Below are 16,843 nucleotides of genomic sequence, written 5' to 3' on the forward strand. Positions count from 1 at the left end.
AAAGGCACGGCTCCTATCGGATTAACATCAAATTACATTCATACTGGGTGTGGGATGAAACCCCATCTGTTTCTAATATTAGCATATGGACGGCTGATCTCTGGCAAAATCTGTTTAGTTCAAATACACCCTGTTTTAAAGAATTACACTATAAAAAAAATGTCAGATGTATACCACTTAAAGAAGATAAAGGGCCAAAGACTCTGTAATTCATGATGTCGGTTGTTTGTAGTGTATTAATATGCACATGATTATACACTGCAGAGATACAGAATGGGATTGGCAAGAATAATATATAGTTCTGATGGCTTAAAATGAATACAAACAAAATATGATAGTTTCTATCATATGAAAAGAACTCCAGACATTTTAAATGGTATATTATTTCTTTCTAGTCATATATATTTCTCTTAAAAGAGCAAAAACGTCTAGTACCTCTCATTTTTAATAAACAATAAGCAATTATCCCAAAATAAAACTTATTTATTTATTTATTTATTTATTTATTTATTTCTATACTGCCCAATAGCCGAAGCTCTCTGGGCGGTTCACAAAAATTAAAACCAAACAACACACAATAAAACAATTTAAAATATACAGAACATTAAAACTAGATGCACTCGAACAACCTTTCCCAACCTGGTGCTCTCCGATTGTTTTGGACTACAACTCACAGCATTCCTGACCACTGGCCATGCTGGGTAAGGCTGATGGGAGCTGAAGCCCAAAATACCTAGAGGATGCCAGGTTGGGGAAGACTGAAGAATCGTTGTCACCAAAAGGCACCCAAATTCATGAACAATCCACCATAAAACAGTTTTATGATAATAAAAATAAAATATGAAAACAAGCAAAAAAACATTTTAAAAGCCAGATTGAAAAAGAAGTTGACAGAACATCAGCATATAACGGATAATCAATTAGCCATATCAAAACATTATCTGGAACAGTGCGGTTTTGACTTGATAATGAAAAGCCAACAAAGAATGTGCCAAATATGCTTCAATAATCAAAACATTTCAGAACATAGGTGCCGCTACTCTTTTTAACAGTTTTAATGATCACACTATTACATATAACTCATGTGCATCTATCTCTGTTTGAAATCTATGTTTCTGTAATACTCAATATTATATAAGTATGTATTACTTTCAGGGTGGTTAGGATTTTGCCTAAGATTTAATACCATACATTTCACTCTAAACGTCCAGTCTAAAACTATTCACGCTCAAACTATCTTCTATATTTAGGAACTAGTTAGCAGCCATGATCACCCTCCCCCCTCTGAAAAAAATACTTTTATTTAAATAGAATTGATGCTTTGCATTTCAGTCATTTGACTGGTATTTTAAATGCATTCCAGCTTATTTTGCAAAGAATAATTCTGTGTTCAAGAATAATTCAGTACATTCCTTTCACAATATCTACATGTTTCATATGTATTGACTTATGCATAATCCAGTGAAAATGGAGTACTTTGATTTAAACAGTATGCGTACTTTGGGAGTAAATTCCACTGAATTTGCTGGGACTTGCTTCCAAGAGAATGTGCACAGAATCAGACTGCAAATCCAATAATGCCATTATAATTTAATAATGAATAGTAATCCTAAAACTGGTTTAACAACAGTCCTTAAAGTATTTACTTTGGAGTTGTTCCACTGAAGTCAAGGGGAATACTCCAGAAATAATTTGAAAATCACAACCAAATTAGCTTTGGGATTAAAATGCAAGGATGTGATCTTAAAGGCTGTAAAGAGCAGTAATTCCACACATCTTATTTCTGGAATAGCCCACCAATAGTCATTTGAATTATTCCAGAAGCAAGGAATTAGAGGATTGCTGCATAATTTAATTTACTGTCACAGTACCAATATATTGTGCAAAAGTTGCTTACTGCATATTAGTTAAAAATGAACTACTATTCTAGTAGTCTTACATTACTATACGGCCTTACATTAAGCCTCAAAATATGGTTACAATTTATATTAAAATAACAGAACAAATTACAAATTGTTGCTCCATGTTGAATATGTCAGATTAATAGCTTGGAAAGTTAATACTTTTAATGTTAACATAATAATTTATATACTTGCCATATAAACCAAAACTTTTAACTTTCTCAAAAGTAGTAGTAGAATGAAAACTTACATTATTCGTTCACAGAAAAAAAAAGTCTTGTACAGAATCCAAATCAAGGCTATGAAGTTCCTAATCAATTGCAAAGGTTTTGAGAGTGAATGAACTGAAAAGACACCTGTTTTTCTTTGTCTATATAGTGTTGTTTGTACCTGAGCATGTAATTTGCATTACTCCTCCCACAAACCGCCCTGTTTCTTTGTCTAATCTCAGTGATCCAACAATAACAACTTTGCAACCTCCGACATGAGTAGATATGAAGAGAATGGATCCAATTTATATCCAACTGACAGCTTACTCAGTTCATAACAGAAATCCTAAGGCAAAATGTGATATTTTGCTGATGCTGTTTTCCAACAGAACATTAAATTTAGATTCATATAGTTACTTTGAAATTTCATAGTGCTATCAACCAGCAAATTATAGATTCATGAATTATACCCTAAATCTTCATGTCATTAGACACACCACACTTTAAATAATTGTGAATAGATAATGGAGTTTAGAAATAACAATTTGGTAGTACTCAGGTAAAAAGAGAGAGAATACTATGCATATTTTAAAGGTGTACTTGCAAGGTTTTTATAATACTTGAGGGTGGGGGTGGGGGCTAGAGAGTTGAAGTTATATTGCTATTCTTCAGTAAACGGGTTGACAAGATTAGTGTTTAAATATTCAGAACTGCCACTGTTCCTTCTCTTGGTGCATTCAAATAGTTCCAAATGGTTGTTTCATGGAAAAGTATGGGGAGCTACCACTACTAGGTGGTGCTGCCATTTTGAACTTGGAAAGAACTGTGGGAAGGGAGCCAGTGTACTGCACCAGACAGAGAATTCTGTTGTACACCACCTTGGGAGGGTTCCTGCTCTGAAAGGCAGCCGATAAATATTTTACATACATTCTAGGAGATATAGGTTAAATTTTGTCATTATTATTATTCCGGTTTTCTCCATCAAAGATGAACCCAAAGCTACTGATAAAAATAACATCACACAAAAGCATCAGAACACTAAACTGAATATAAATAATAAAATACAAAAACACAAACCCCATATGCAAGAACACCCCTCCCCCCCGCCAAGGATAAGCATTCCTACAACTCTGATAGTAAATTCTACACAGTAGCAGGGGGGGGGAAAGCAATAATATACAAAAGCCAGTGCAGGGAGCACCTCTCAAATTCTTGCTTAACCTTACAGTGCAATCCTATGCATACTACTCATACTATGTTACTACTCAGAATTAAGTCCCACAGTGTTCAGTGGGGCTTAGTCCCAGGTAAGTGTGTACTGCTGTACCATTTCAGTTACCTAGGAGTAAGTCCCATTGAACTGAATGCGGCACGTGCACATGCGCGCACACACACACACACACACACACACATATATATATATATATAGGATTGCACTGTTAGAGCCATATAGAAAGTTGGTCTCTCTGCTTTAATTCCTCATGTATAAAATGGAAATGACAGCAACAAGATTGTTGCGAGGGTAAACATAAAACAGAGCACAAACCACTTTGCAGGTGTAAAATAGTTGTAAACAGTTTGAAAGGGATACCTTTTATTGGGCTAACAACTAGTTCACTAGTCCACCTCAGCTCCCATTTCAGCCTCATGTAATTGTGCTTCTAACTGTGGAAAATACCACAATTTGCAGTATTTAATAACCTTCAAAACTTGAAACTGAAAACTGGATTTATCAGTAGCTTCTGTTTGGTTGGTCCAGAAAATTATACCCTTTGATGATGTAGAAAGCATTCTTCAATTTAGCTTTTGTTGATAATACTGCTATAGTTATTATGAAGTTAAAAGAGTAGACAAAATTAACTGAAGGGAGTAAACTTTGCTGAGAATCTGTCTCTGCGCCTTCACACTGAAACAGCACTCTTGGTTTGTAGGCATATTAATTTCAGAATGGAATGAAAATACTGGAACAAAACTTATTAGTGGATAAAAATAATGGGCAAAGAATAAAGAAGAAGCATTTTGAAATAAGCAAAACTATTTAGGGATGGGATAAAAATGGAATGGATGAGGTTAGAATCATTCCAAACCATTCAAACCTTCTGTGCAGTTGTGAAGCATGAACTTTTAAACTATACCCAATCAAACATTATTTGGTATACCCACTGAATGCTGCAAGACAGATTGTAGTTAGTAGAAAATAAGCAGTTATTATTATTATTATTATTATTATTATTTATTAAATTTATTAATCGCCCATCTGGCTATGTCATATATTTGATGTATAGGTGTGAAGGATATCATAAGGAATGAATAGGGACCATATGTGAAATTTGTGCTAAAATTCTAATCTGCTATTATAGGATTATGCCTTTTAGTCGTTCAACAAAAGCAGGTCAAAATCCTTAGCAGATAATGTCTAATCCAAGATAAACATTTATAAATACAAAAATAAGATTAAGTCTTTACCTTAAATATCCAACAAGCCAAGGGAAATGAACACCGTTGCTTCTCAATTCATAGTGTGTCACTGGCTAAAGTGTCTGGACAAGTCTTACAAAATATAGGAAACAGGTATTGTGGAAATAAATTGTACTATAAAACCATCATTGTATAATTTTGAAAGGCAAGTAGCTTAAGGAAGCTAGAGTCTTGCACTATAGGATTTACTAGGCATTGGTCAGGAATGTTTTAGGTCTGTTCCAATCTTATGTTTGGTGATCATAGGATCAGAGTATCTTGTGACTAGTGTTGGGATGTGAAAGCATTGCCTTTCTACTTTTTTGTTTGTTTTGCTGAATTCATATATATTAATGACAGCTGCTTATATATACCACTGTTCATTGACAGCTGGGGGCTTCTGTACTCATATTCAGTCCAACAAATACAGAAGCTAGCTCCCCGAACACCATACATAGGCTGAACAAGGATCACTTGCCCAAGGTACAAGGTGAGCTAATGGCTGAAGAGTGGTTTGGTCTCAGGTCCCCCTAGATCGAGTCACACACTACTCAATATACCAAACTTTCTTTCTGTAGTGCTATTAACCAAGTAGCACTACCTGGAAGAAGCAGAGGGGAGTTCCTGATCTCACAAAGCCACGGACCTTGTTACTATCTTAAATAACTTGCTGAACAATCTGAGGGCTTCTTCAGAAGGAGCTTTTATCCTGCTCTTGAGATTGCTCACTCATGGACGTTTGAGGGCCCTTTCGATGACATCGTTAACCTCCAGGGCATCTCCTAAACTAAGGGAGCAATCCTATCTAGATAGGTGGCTGCCTCCGAACTCAGAGGTGACTGCCTATCCAAAGCAGGGCAGGAGAAGCACAGAGAGGATCATTCCCTCCGCACTTCTCCTGCCCTGGTTTTTCTGCTAGACAGCTGTTTGTGGCTGTCTAGCTGTGGGAGGATGGAGCAGGGAAGGAGGCTACTGTCATACAGGCAGTTACGTTCTCCCCATCCCAGAACGCCCCCAGCCATGTCCCTTTCCGGCCACTCTGCGCTGCTCTTGCAAGCGTGGAGGATGGGGCTGTTTCGCTCTGCCTTCACGGCAGAGCAGAAGTGTGGGGAGGTTGGTTCTCCGGGAACCAACCTTGGAGTGCAGGTTCCGAGGTATGTTCCCAGAAAATAGCATGTCCTATGGCCATCTAGCCGCTGTCTAGAGGCCATAGGATTGCTCCCTCCGTGACCTTTATTCTATTGTTAAAAAGATCAGAGATAATGAGCTATTACATTATCCTGCTTGAATCCCCTCCCTGAAAGAGGAAAAACTGCAATAAGAGGAGCTAGACCATTAAAACATGTGGAAGATTCAGATAAGGAGGAAAAGGAGGGGGGAGGAAGCACATGTAAAGGAAGTCTGTTCCTTAAATGTGATCCTGCATTTAAAACGGAAGCAGAAAGCCCTGTTTTAAATGTTGGATTTTAGGCTGGTGTAGAGATGCTCTGAGAATGCACATTAGGAATACAACAGGGAAAGCCTAGAAGTGGGTACCCAGTAGCACTGTAGTCCTTCTTTTATTGCTCTGTTATGCCTCTTTCCCTCTGTTTGCATGCAGATAAACTCAGTTGTGATGTTCCGCACTATGTTTTGATTATTTCTAAATTGGGATATTGGAAGCAGGCTAAACCACTATCTCTGAAGGGAGAATGGTAAATTCTGTGCCTTCACATTAATTTATCTTCTCTGAAACAGCAGTCCAGCCTGACTTACTCTCTTTTGGGGCTAATATCCTATACCTGGAATTTGGGGTTTTTGCTTTTGCTGTCAGAGTGGAGTCGTGGGGAAGGAGTTGGTTCAACTGTTCCCACATATGACTCACATCATGCTGCTCCACATACTCCATCATTCTCACTGTTAAAGGGGTCTGTTCAAATCCCTCTACATGCATTTGAGTTGTTTATCCAATTCATAAAGTTTTTCATTGTTCTTTGTTATTCTGGGGAGACAAGGGACAGTCTTTGGTTTTGGCAAACTGCTTTAGAGCCTGCCTCTTCAGAATAAATCTTCCCAAGCAGACAGACTCATGGTCTCAGAGAAGAAAAGAAATTCAGAAATAATCACAGAATTTCCCATTTCTCTCCCTTTTGTGAAAATGTAAATTGTAAGATACTCCAAGCAGAAACCTGCATTCCCCTCTCCCCTGGTTTACTTCTGCACAACACATTACATACTCACAATATGGTATAATAATGTAAATTAATGATACTCCTTTAAAAAACCCGGCCGGGGTGGCAGGCGGGGGAGCATTGAATAATGTTATCTGTTAACTACTTTGTAACTATGGTCAAATTCTTTTTCCAAGAAGGATTCTCTTATGATCAATGGATCCTCTGTGTTAGTACTTTTGATCTGCCTCAGTCTGAACAGAGCAATATTTTTTTCTTACTTAGCTGTAAGCTTCATGCTTGAAATTCCTAAACTCACTCGACCCACATGCTAAAATCCCAGCAGAGCTGACTCACCTATTCATCTTCCTCATATAGATGGCACTGTTATTGTGTGTAGTGATGTTTATCAGATAAGAATTTAAAAAGAGAAGCCCTATATGATCAGTAAGGATATAAAACACACATTTTTTGAGGTAGATATTTATGACCATGTGCCTAGTTAAAGGTAATTTTCCAGAAGGGTCAGGAACTTGCCTACATTTCTAAAAAGGGCAATCCTATCCATGTCTTACACCTGCTGGGCAAGGATAAGATTGCTCATAAATCTTCCTGTGGCAGCGGAACACAGTACTACACAGGTGGAAAAAAATAAACTTAATGGAAGGACACTTCTGTGCTAGGCCAAGTTTGGGAACCACTGGACTAGGGGAATACTATTGCCGATATTATGCCAGTGAAGCCCTGTGAAAAAGGGACAAAGCAGGGGAGGAGTGGAGCAGAGTAGGAACCCTTGGCTTGCTCAGAGCTTCTTTCCAAGCTCTACAAGAGTCACTCTAATATAACACCCACAAAAGAGAGTGTGCAAGTTAAAACATTCCTATTGGAGTCAGTAGACATGCTAATATGACTGCCCCTTCCATCTCCTTTCCGCCCTCATAGCAGCAATAGAGGATGGGACCTTGAATAATTGCAGCCGATCACAGCACTCCGCCTGGAATATTTAAACACAGATCTCACATAGCAAGGCATGTGGCATGAGTCTACTTTAGTTAGTCCTCCTGCCCACAGAACTTAGAGCATACAAGTAGGAATGGTGAAAGGTCATTTTGTATAACAGTGATTTATCTCAACAAAGTGGAAAGAATATATTGCTACTGGTTGTCTCCTCTGTGGTATTTATCATATTCCTTCACTTTGATCACTAACTGTGTCTATGGGGCAGTTATCTGATGCTATAAATAATGGCATAGAGGGAAAGAGTGAACTGCAATCTCAGGATTCAAGCCTATACTTAATTAACTATAAGGGAACCACTCCAGACCATGTGGTTTGGGGGCTGGTATTGTAATCTTGTGGGACTTGGGCATGAAGGACCTGAATTGATAGTAATTATTATAAAATTTCTATCTGTAAAATACAGCATCTGGGAGGGCTTTTGCCACTATTATTACTGTTTATTAGTATTACATTTATATTGTGCCTTTCTTCCTCTTGCAAGGAACCCCGGACGGCTTACATGGTCCCCCTCTTCTCCATTTTGGTGCCCTCATATGATGTCATAGATTCCTGTTGTGCAGTAGTATTTTGCCATTTATCTGGTAAAATGTACACAAACATATTTGCTCCAGTGTACAGTTATGATCCCTACAGATATCTCTGTTCTGTCAAATTGGAAAAAAAACCCCACCCCATGACTTATCTCAAGATCATCTTAAATGGTGGTATTCTAGGTTTCTGTAAGTATGTTAACAGGCCCCCAATAAAATATATGTGATAGGTAAACACACACTCCTTCTTCTCATATGTATCAATGTCACCTGTTCTCCAGTAACTGGATCCAGACAGAGGAATTCCTCTCTTTAGATCCATTTACTGGAAAAGAGTTAACATTGACACACCTGAGAGGAAGGAGTGGCATTGAAATCCTCCAGCTAGCTAGACAGAAAAAAAAGATGATGTCTTCACATACCAACTTCTTCATAAGCCATTTAAGGTGCAATCCTATGGATGTTTAGACAGAAGAAAGTCCTACAACTCCCAGCATTCCTCGGCCAGCCAGCTGTCTAAACATGCATAGGATTGCACCCTTAACATATTACGGGGTAGTATACACACATTATGAGCATATACTCAAGATCAATCAATGCAAGTTAGCTCCCCCTTAATGTGAATTAACAAATACATAGACACACATACTATCACACTCTTTACTCTGTGTTAATTCAAAATCACCACTCCCACATTCCTTTCACTAAAGTGGATTAGAACCCCCCCCCCCCTTCACTCATTGGCATGAACTGAAAAAACTCTGGCTGCTTATCATTTTAAGAGCTTAGAGATGACAGAGAGGATGAAGCAGTGGTGTCTCCCTATCCATTACCTAACCTTTTCTGCTACTTCCTTTAGCAATGTATTGAGACACTCGCTCTGCAACCAGTGAACAGAGGTACACTGTACCTCTTCATTCATTCTGCCTGAATGAAGGGGAAAGTGAGACAGAAAGAGGTCCATTACCATGGACTCTCACACTGCATCACAGTGAAAGTCAGGGTCTGTACCTTACTTTCAATTCCTGCTTATGGGAGAAATGGAGTTTCTAATCAGTTTAGTGACTGTATGACAACAGGAAGTTTTAATTCTTCTAGATTAATTAATGTGGAATACAAGCGTGTGTGATCCTGCACATATGGCATAAGTCCCTGGCTGCCACACACAAATAGATCACCTGCCGTCTGAGGGGGATGATCCCGCACAATTATTCCCATCTTGCTAAAGGGCGTCAGTGCTAGGCCTCCTAATTAAATGGGGGGAGGGGATATTCATGACCAGCCTCCTTATCACTCCAGGGAGGCCCAAGGTCGCATCATTATAATGACGCCCTATAGAAAGGAAGCCTTGACTGCAAGATGGGGAAGCCACGAACACATTCCCTCCACTGGTGGGTTACTTTACTTTAATGACCTCATGCTCAGCTTTACAGCGTCGGTGTAATAATCTCTCTGGGATTGCTCACTGGTTTTTGGACCAGGAGGGAGTATAAGATATCTCTTCCATATGGCCTCGTTTATTCATGCGGTCCAAGTAAGAAGAGAATAGAGGCACTGTCTCTTTCCAAAGTGATGCTAAGGTGGGGAGGAGGTTCTTTTTCTACCACTCCCCACAACCTCTTCCTGTTTATGCTCACACATGTACTGCTGGATCTGGATGGATCGACAGCATCTTACACACAGCCTCGATCGTGCAAGGCAGCCTTTTCTTCTTTCCGTGGAAGTAACTCCCACTGAGTTTATTGGAGTTTATTCCCAAGAAAGGGTGCATGAGGGCTGCAGCCGTGCAGCCAGAGCCTAGGCATGTTTACTCGGAAGAAAGGATGGCTTAACTCGGTGATGTGTGCCTTGGACTCAGCGGGTCTTCTTCCGAATAAGCATGGCCAATGCAGACTGCACACGTGTGGCACATTTGCAGCCCCGCGGCTCGATCCTGTGACATGACATCACGTTGATTTAGACTGTAGCGCCACAGTGCTGAACCGCGCTTGCTCCCAACTCAGTATGGCTGGCTAGGTCGTCCCTGGAACGGGCCGCGGACTTGGCTCTGCTTCTCCTTAACATTAAGCCCTCTTGCTCACAGGCACCAGCAGAAGGAACAAGGGACTCCCCGGGCTGTGACGTGGGTTGCCATGGTGACGTCCAGACAGCGTCTTGCGGCGGGAGGGGGAGGGGGAGGGGGAGGGAAAGAAGGAATGAAAACAAACATGGCGGAGAGGAGCAAGACTGCGGACACGGGTTCGTCATTATTCGTGGCTGTCCTCCCGGGGGAGGCGAGGGCTGGAGGAGTTGGCTGGAGTCCGTGAAAAGAAAAAGCGGCGGCAACAGCCCTTTCCTTAGGGGTCAAAGGGAGGCGACTTTCGCAAGGGGCACCAGACCGGGACCGCGGGCCCCTTTGAGGGAACGACCTTGCGTGTCATGTAAGAGGCGCCATGGTGGGCGTGGAGAAGGGTCCCCGTTACGCGAGGGAGAGGGAAACGCGGACGTGCGAGCGTTACTCCCCAAGAAGCAAGAGGAGCGTTACCCTCGCCGGTGTGAGGGCCGAAAAGAGACCCGTCCCTAACGGGCATCTTGAGAGACTAGCCCCCCTTGACTAGGAAACGGAGAGCCTGCCCCCCTTTCCCAATTAGTGGTAGAGTGGCGTATGGCGTCTTTCACAGAGGTCCGTTCTCTATTTGAAGGACTCCCAGAGGACTGTTCTCTATTTGATGGCAGCCTCTGTTTGAAGGCCCGTCCAGCAGGGACGTTGCTATGTTCTTAAAAGATCCGGGGCACAGGCTCATAGCACATGTGTAGTTATGTATGTGGTTTGCATGTGGTTTGAGATATAGAGATATATAGTGATATATAGGTATATATGTCTGAGTTGAAGCAGGGGGTCAGTGCACACCTCTAATATAATGTGTGTGTGTGTGTGTACACCCCCCCCACACACACACCACTGAATCGGTGTCTGAGTTAAAGTTGGGGGTGGGGTCAGTGCACACGTGTGTGTGTGTGTGTATATATATATATATGCAGATACACATACATACATTAGAAGTGTGCACTGACCGCCCCACCCTTCAACTCAGACTCTGATTCAGTGGTGTGTGTATGTATGTATATAGGCCAATTTGGAGTCAGTCCACTTCAGCTCAGTATCAAACCCAAGTCAAGGTTCAGAAAACTGAGGCCTTGTGCTTCCTGTTGACTATCATGGGAAATTAAAAACAAACAAACGCTGTAACTTTTTAAAATCTTAGACAGAACTGGATGATAATAGTAGGCATATTAGCCCCTTAAGAGGCGATTACATATGCCCAATGTCAAGAAATAGGTGCAGAGTTTTTGTGCTATGTGCCTTTATATTTTGTTTTTTTTAAAAAAGGGAAGTGCCAATAACTTTTTTATTCCTTGGACAAATTGGATGAAAATTTGCCCCATCAGAGCAGATCATGTCTGCAAAATTGCAGAAAGATAGCCACAGAGGTTTTGTGCAAGGGTAGCCTTGACATTTTGAGGGTCTCTAAAAGGGGGCATATTTGCCTATGTTCCTTGTGGACCATTGTTCTGAAAAATAACAGACATCCTAGAGGTGTCCCTAAGTAAGAAACCAGCAAAGTTTCAGAAGGATAGGCACAGAAGTTCATATGGAAAGGGAGTTCTCCAATTTGGGGGAGGGAATGATTCACTTTCACTTCATCCCACCCGCCCCAGCCCAGTTTTTGGTTAAGTTTATATGAAAATGCACAGGTCATAGAGGTGTCCTGAGGCAACCCCCTGCCCCGCAAAGTTACAGAAGGACAGGAGTAGGGGCTAGGGAATTATGATGCTTGAAATCTAGTGTAAGGCTTTTTCATAGTGAAGTGTGCTGGCATTGGAAGAATGGCCATCTCATGGTCACATCATTGCCCTCCCTCAAAGGACAGTGATGGGATCCCATGGTAAAATTGTGCCCTAGGATTAGAAAACAAAACTAAAGCAAAATATGTTATTTTGTGACATAAAGACTGCCCAGTTCTTCTTGGACTTCAACCTTGGTCTGAATTCAGTGCACATCTCTAAATATATGTGCACACAAATTTAGAATTACTGGAATTCATTTGCATTTCACCAATGTTAACAGCAGGGGAACAAGAGTGGGAGGGTGCTTTTGCATTCATGTCCTGCTTGTGGGTTTCTGGTTGGCCACTGTGTGAACAGAATGCTGGACTTGATTGACCTTGGTCAGGGGAAGCATGACTTTTCTTATGTTCTTAAATATAGAGTGCCTCTGAGCATATGCAGAATGCTTTTCTTTCACTACTGAGTCTCCCTCCACCATTCTGTTCCTCTCCATTCAACAATCTTCCATCCTCTAGCAATTCTTCATAAAACAGATGTTTTGTTTTGTGCAACTCTCCTCTACTTCCTCCTCCTTATACACAAGCTCGCATTGTATCTTCCTCCCCATAACTTCATTTGTGCCAAGACTTCACCAGGATACAGCCAAGGAGTATGTTTTCAAAACTAGGGCTAAGTTATGGAGAAACTCAGAGCATGTATTAAGTGCGTTTCCCTCACCACTGAAGCTAGAGTCCATGCAAAATGAAAAAACACAAATGACAAAACATGCATAGGACTGGGCTGAAAGGGTAGCCAATTCATTGATTTGTAATCAGGTGGGCAGTGTATTAAGCCTGCAATACTCTCCTCACAACTCAGGACTTGTTTCTGAGTAAACATGTAGAAGAGCAGGCTGCAAACCTCCCTGCAAAAGTAACTTGTGCTGGAATCCTAGGCACACTTTCCTGGGAGCAAGCCCCATTAAACATAACGGGGTTTACGGCTGAATGGACATACATAGGACTGTATAAGTGAGCAGTATTTATCTCCCCTCCACTTAAAAAAAATTTAACTCCTATTTTTTATTAAAGCTTTCTGTTCATAGGAACGTAGGGAGCTGCTATATACTGAGTCAGACCCTTGGTCCATCAAGCCCAGTGTTATCAGCACTGACTGGCAGTGGTTCTCCAGGGTTTGAAGCAAGATTCTTTCCTACCCCTACCTGGAGATACCGGGGATTGTACCTGGGACCTTCTATATGCCAAGCATGTGCTCGACCACTGAGCTACACTCCTTTCTATTGTTGGATAATGGCAACTGACAAACAAAATAGCCTCAATCATTCCTCTGCAACCATGTGAACCCACTTTTCTCAAAGAACTGGGTGGGAACAAAGAGGAGAAAAAGAAATCCTTGTCTGTTTGTGTAAAGTCAAATACAGTTCAGAACTTCTCTTGCCCACCAAAGAGAATTCTCTTTTAAAATTCTCCAAGATATGCTCTGGGTGGAATAAAGAAGAGAAAGAAAGATGAGGACTGGGAAGGGGAAAAAAAAGAAGAAAAGAAGCATGGTGATTGGAAATGGAGTGGGGAGAGAGAGAATTCCCCAAGTCAAATGACTCCTTTCAGAGAGATAGCACTTCAGAGGAGTTTAGGAGGCTGAGGAAGGTTTGCAAGGATAGCACATACTTAAATTAACTTTATGAGGTGAGGTGGCTGAGGCCCTTTTCTTGTTTTTTTTAAACAGTTAAACCTCTTTAAAAGCCCCACCTGAATCATGACATCACATAGTCCTAATCCTCCTTTTGGTACAGTCAGAGGTCTGCAGCTATTTAGGAGAAGTTAAAGTGGAGAGGGAGAAAGAAGTGTGTGGAGGCTGATTGAATCTTTTGCTATGCAGAAGCTACTGAACTTCTGCAGAATCCAAAGCTTCTGGTTTGGGGCAGTAAAATCAGATGCTCTGTAAAATGCCAGTATTTCACATGGAGCTCTTTCTGCCTTCCCTCTCCCTCTTCAAAATTTCATTGCAAGCAAGCTCCCAGCAGTGGGCATGTAAGAGAAGAAAAGCAGGGGTGGGGGTAGGGAGCGAAAAAAACAACAATGAGCAGACTGTGGGAAGAAAGGTGGCAGCCTCCCCTCTAGTTTATAAGGCTGGTGCATTAATGCTACACTCCCTATTAGTCTGCTAAGGGAGTGAGTCCTAAAGTCTAGTAACTGCATAGTTACTGAGCTCAGAGGGAAGAAGCAGGCTTGTATTAAGGCAGATAATGGCAATTGGGGCTGCTCGGAAGATCTGGGGCCCATGCTGAGGTAGGCTCTCATCTAACAGCGGCCATGCGTGTCCAGTTCAGTTTGGATTTAAAGATGAAGAATCATAAGAACTGTGGCCTATCACCACTGAGCACCTGGACAGCAGTCTGAACAGGCAGACACAGAGGTTACCTGGCCACAGTCTTCCACTCTATGCTGAGCAGTACTGTATTTCTATTTAAATTATAGTAATTATTTCTAAATGTCTACCTATACATATACATTAGCATATTCAAATAGTATGCAAATCACTGCCCTCTTTCCCCCCCCCCCTTTGGTGATTCGTAAGTGGCCACTCTAAAGGTGACTCCTTTAGGCAAAGCATTTTACTAAGGAGGAGGGAATGCCCATTGGAAACAGTGAGTGCTATAGTAGGTTCAAAGGAAATAACGGCTGCTGCGAATGACAGTTGACATGACTGGGCTCCATTGAATTCAGTGCAAGCTTGGATCCTGATAGGGAATGAAATGGGTCATGGGGATAGAAATGAAATTAGATGGTTTATGTTTGATGTTTTGCTATAGTATGATTTTAATATGTTTCATTTCATTTATTTCATTTGTATACTGCCCAATGGCCACAGCAATCTGGGCAGTTGGTGAATATTAAAACCCAAAATACAGCATGATAAAAACATACAATAAAATCTTTAACATATACAAATTTTAAACAGATGACGATGTTGGTGCCAGCCAGACCTCAGAAAATATTCTGTTTGCTATTTTGTAAAAATATTGATATTTTGAAGTGTGGCTTAGAAATCTCTTATATAAAATAAACAATCAAACAATATAATGCACTTGAAAAGGAGAAATGATGGGGAATAGCAATGACAGACCAAGAGAGACTGGAATCATGTCCACTGCCAGACCTGGTACTTGAATGATAGTCCCTGGGGCCCTCAGAACTGGAATTAGAGCCCCTGGTAATGGATTGACAGCTGTAGGGAGAAGGATGAAAGGCCCACAGATGGAATAACGACTCCTGAGAGTGGTTTGATGGGCCTTGGACTGGAATGATGTTCCCTGGGAGACATTTGTGTTATCTGTGAATTCAAGTAACTACATTAAGATCATAAGAGACATTTTGGTCTTCAAGTTTATTTCTTCCATCATAAAATAATGTTAACTGTGTAGTGTTGCTGCATATTAATGAACAACTTTCAAGATGAAATCTTTCTGTGTAATTAATGATGATGGGGCAACACCTAAAAATTCAGTAAGCAATTCATCTGCCCCACCCCCATATATCATTCAAACTTATTCCAGGACTGGATATTTTAAAATAACTGCTTTTGAAAACAGCTTCAGTTTAGTGACACCAGACACCTTGCTTCCAAATGGTATGCATGGTTTTTGCAAATAGATTATTATTGAACAGATTGTTCTCTACCAGGTGATGTATTGGTTTCTTGGTGACATAGGAATGCAGTCCTAGCTGCTGTGATGAAGAAACATGCAGTGCTTAATTACCCATTTTTGAGAATAGAAAATCAAGCTGTTACCAGTATCTTTGTCCTTCCCTAGGTGAAAAACAGCTTTTCCTTGGGAGGTAGACAGCAGAAGTACAGAGAAACTAAGCTGTTTTTATATTTAAAGAGCTGGAGATTAATTTTATGGGATGTACTATGTAAAAGGGTCAACTTAAGTGACATTGGGTGCCCTTGCAAGTCTGTTGTCTATTTCCAGAAAATGCACCAGGAACTTCTTTACATGACAACAGAAGTGCAGATACAAGAGGAAACACTCTTGTAGTACCTCTTAATAAAGTAGTAAGCAGATGGTTGATATGTGCATAGGATTCATGCAAAGGCAACTTCTTATTGAAGGTTTGGAGTGTGTTTTGTTGCAGCAGCAGAAAGAGGTATGCTGCTTCCTGCCATAACATTATAACCAGTCCATCACATTTCATTTGCTGAAAATGTTTACACTAGCGCAAAGCAATTCAAATATGTGGTGCCAAGGTACTAAAAATGTTTTTGTGTGTGGTGCAAAGGTACTAACAATGTTTTCACGGACAGTCCTGGAAGAAGCTGAAAATGATATGCACAAAATACATACTCAAGGTGTGTGTGTGTGTGTGTGAGAGAGAGAATTTGAGGTTTTGCTTGTATATTTGGGTATTGACTCATCATTAATCACACAGATTAATTTTATGGTGAAAGTTGTTTGTTTATGTGTATCTCTACTACACAGTTAATTATATATGATGATGTAAGAAATAAATATGAATACCAATATTTCTCCGATCAGTGTAATGTAATTACTTGCATTAATTGATGACAGGAACAATGTTCAGTTGCCATCACTGAACTCCCAGCAGCCACAATTCCATAGGTCTGTCATTCCAGTCACAGGGCCCCATGCTCTGTCATTCTTGTCCTGTCATTCTACTCCCAGTGTCTGTCATTCAAGTATGGAAGCCCTAGGGTCCACCATTCAACTCCCAGGGGCTCTCATT

At 40.7% G+C, this 16,843-nt stretch overlaps 1 protein-coding gene across 2 annotated transcripts in view; it reads left to right on the forward strand.

Annotated features, from left to right (window-relative positions):
- Positions 1 to 10,259: 10,259 nt before the first annotated feature.
- Positions 10,260 to 16,843, forward strand: part of BEND5 (BEN domain containing 5) — a 1,382,785-nt gene continuing 1,376,201 nt past the window's right edge. For both annotated transcript variants that reach the window (XM_084852552.1, XM_084852551.1), the window contains exon 1: positions 10,260 to 10,505. In XM_084852552.1, the coding sequence (XP_084708678.1) occupies positions 10,400 to 10,505 (106 nt within the window). In that variant the 5' untranslated portion in view covers positions 10,260 to 10,399. The remainder of the gene's footprint in view (positions 10,506 to 16,843) is intronic.

This window comes from Heloderma suspectum, chromosome 4, assembly GCF_057233095.1.
Source record: "Heloderma suspectum isolate Gila_16-S chromosome 4, 16-S_ref, whole genome shotgun sequence".
Taxonomy (NCBI): domain Eukaryota; kingdom Metazoa; phylum Chordata; class Lepidosauria; order Squamata; family Helodermatidae; genus Heloderma; species Heloderma suspectum.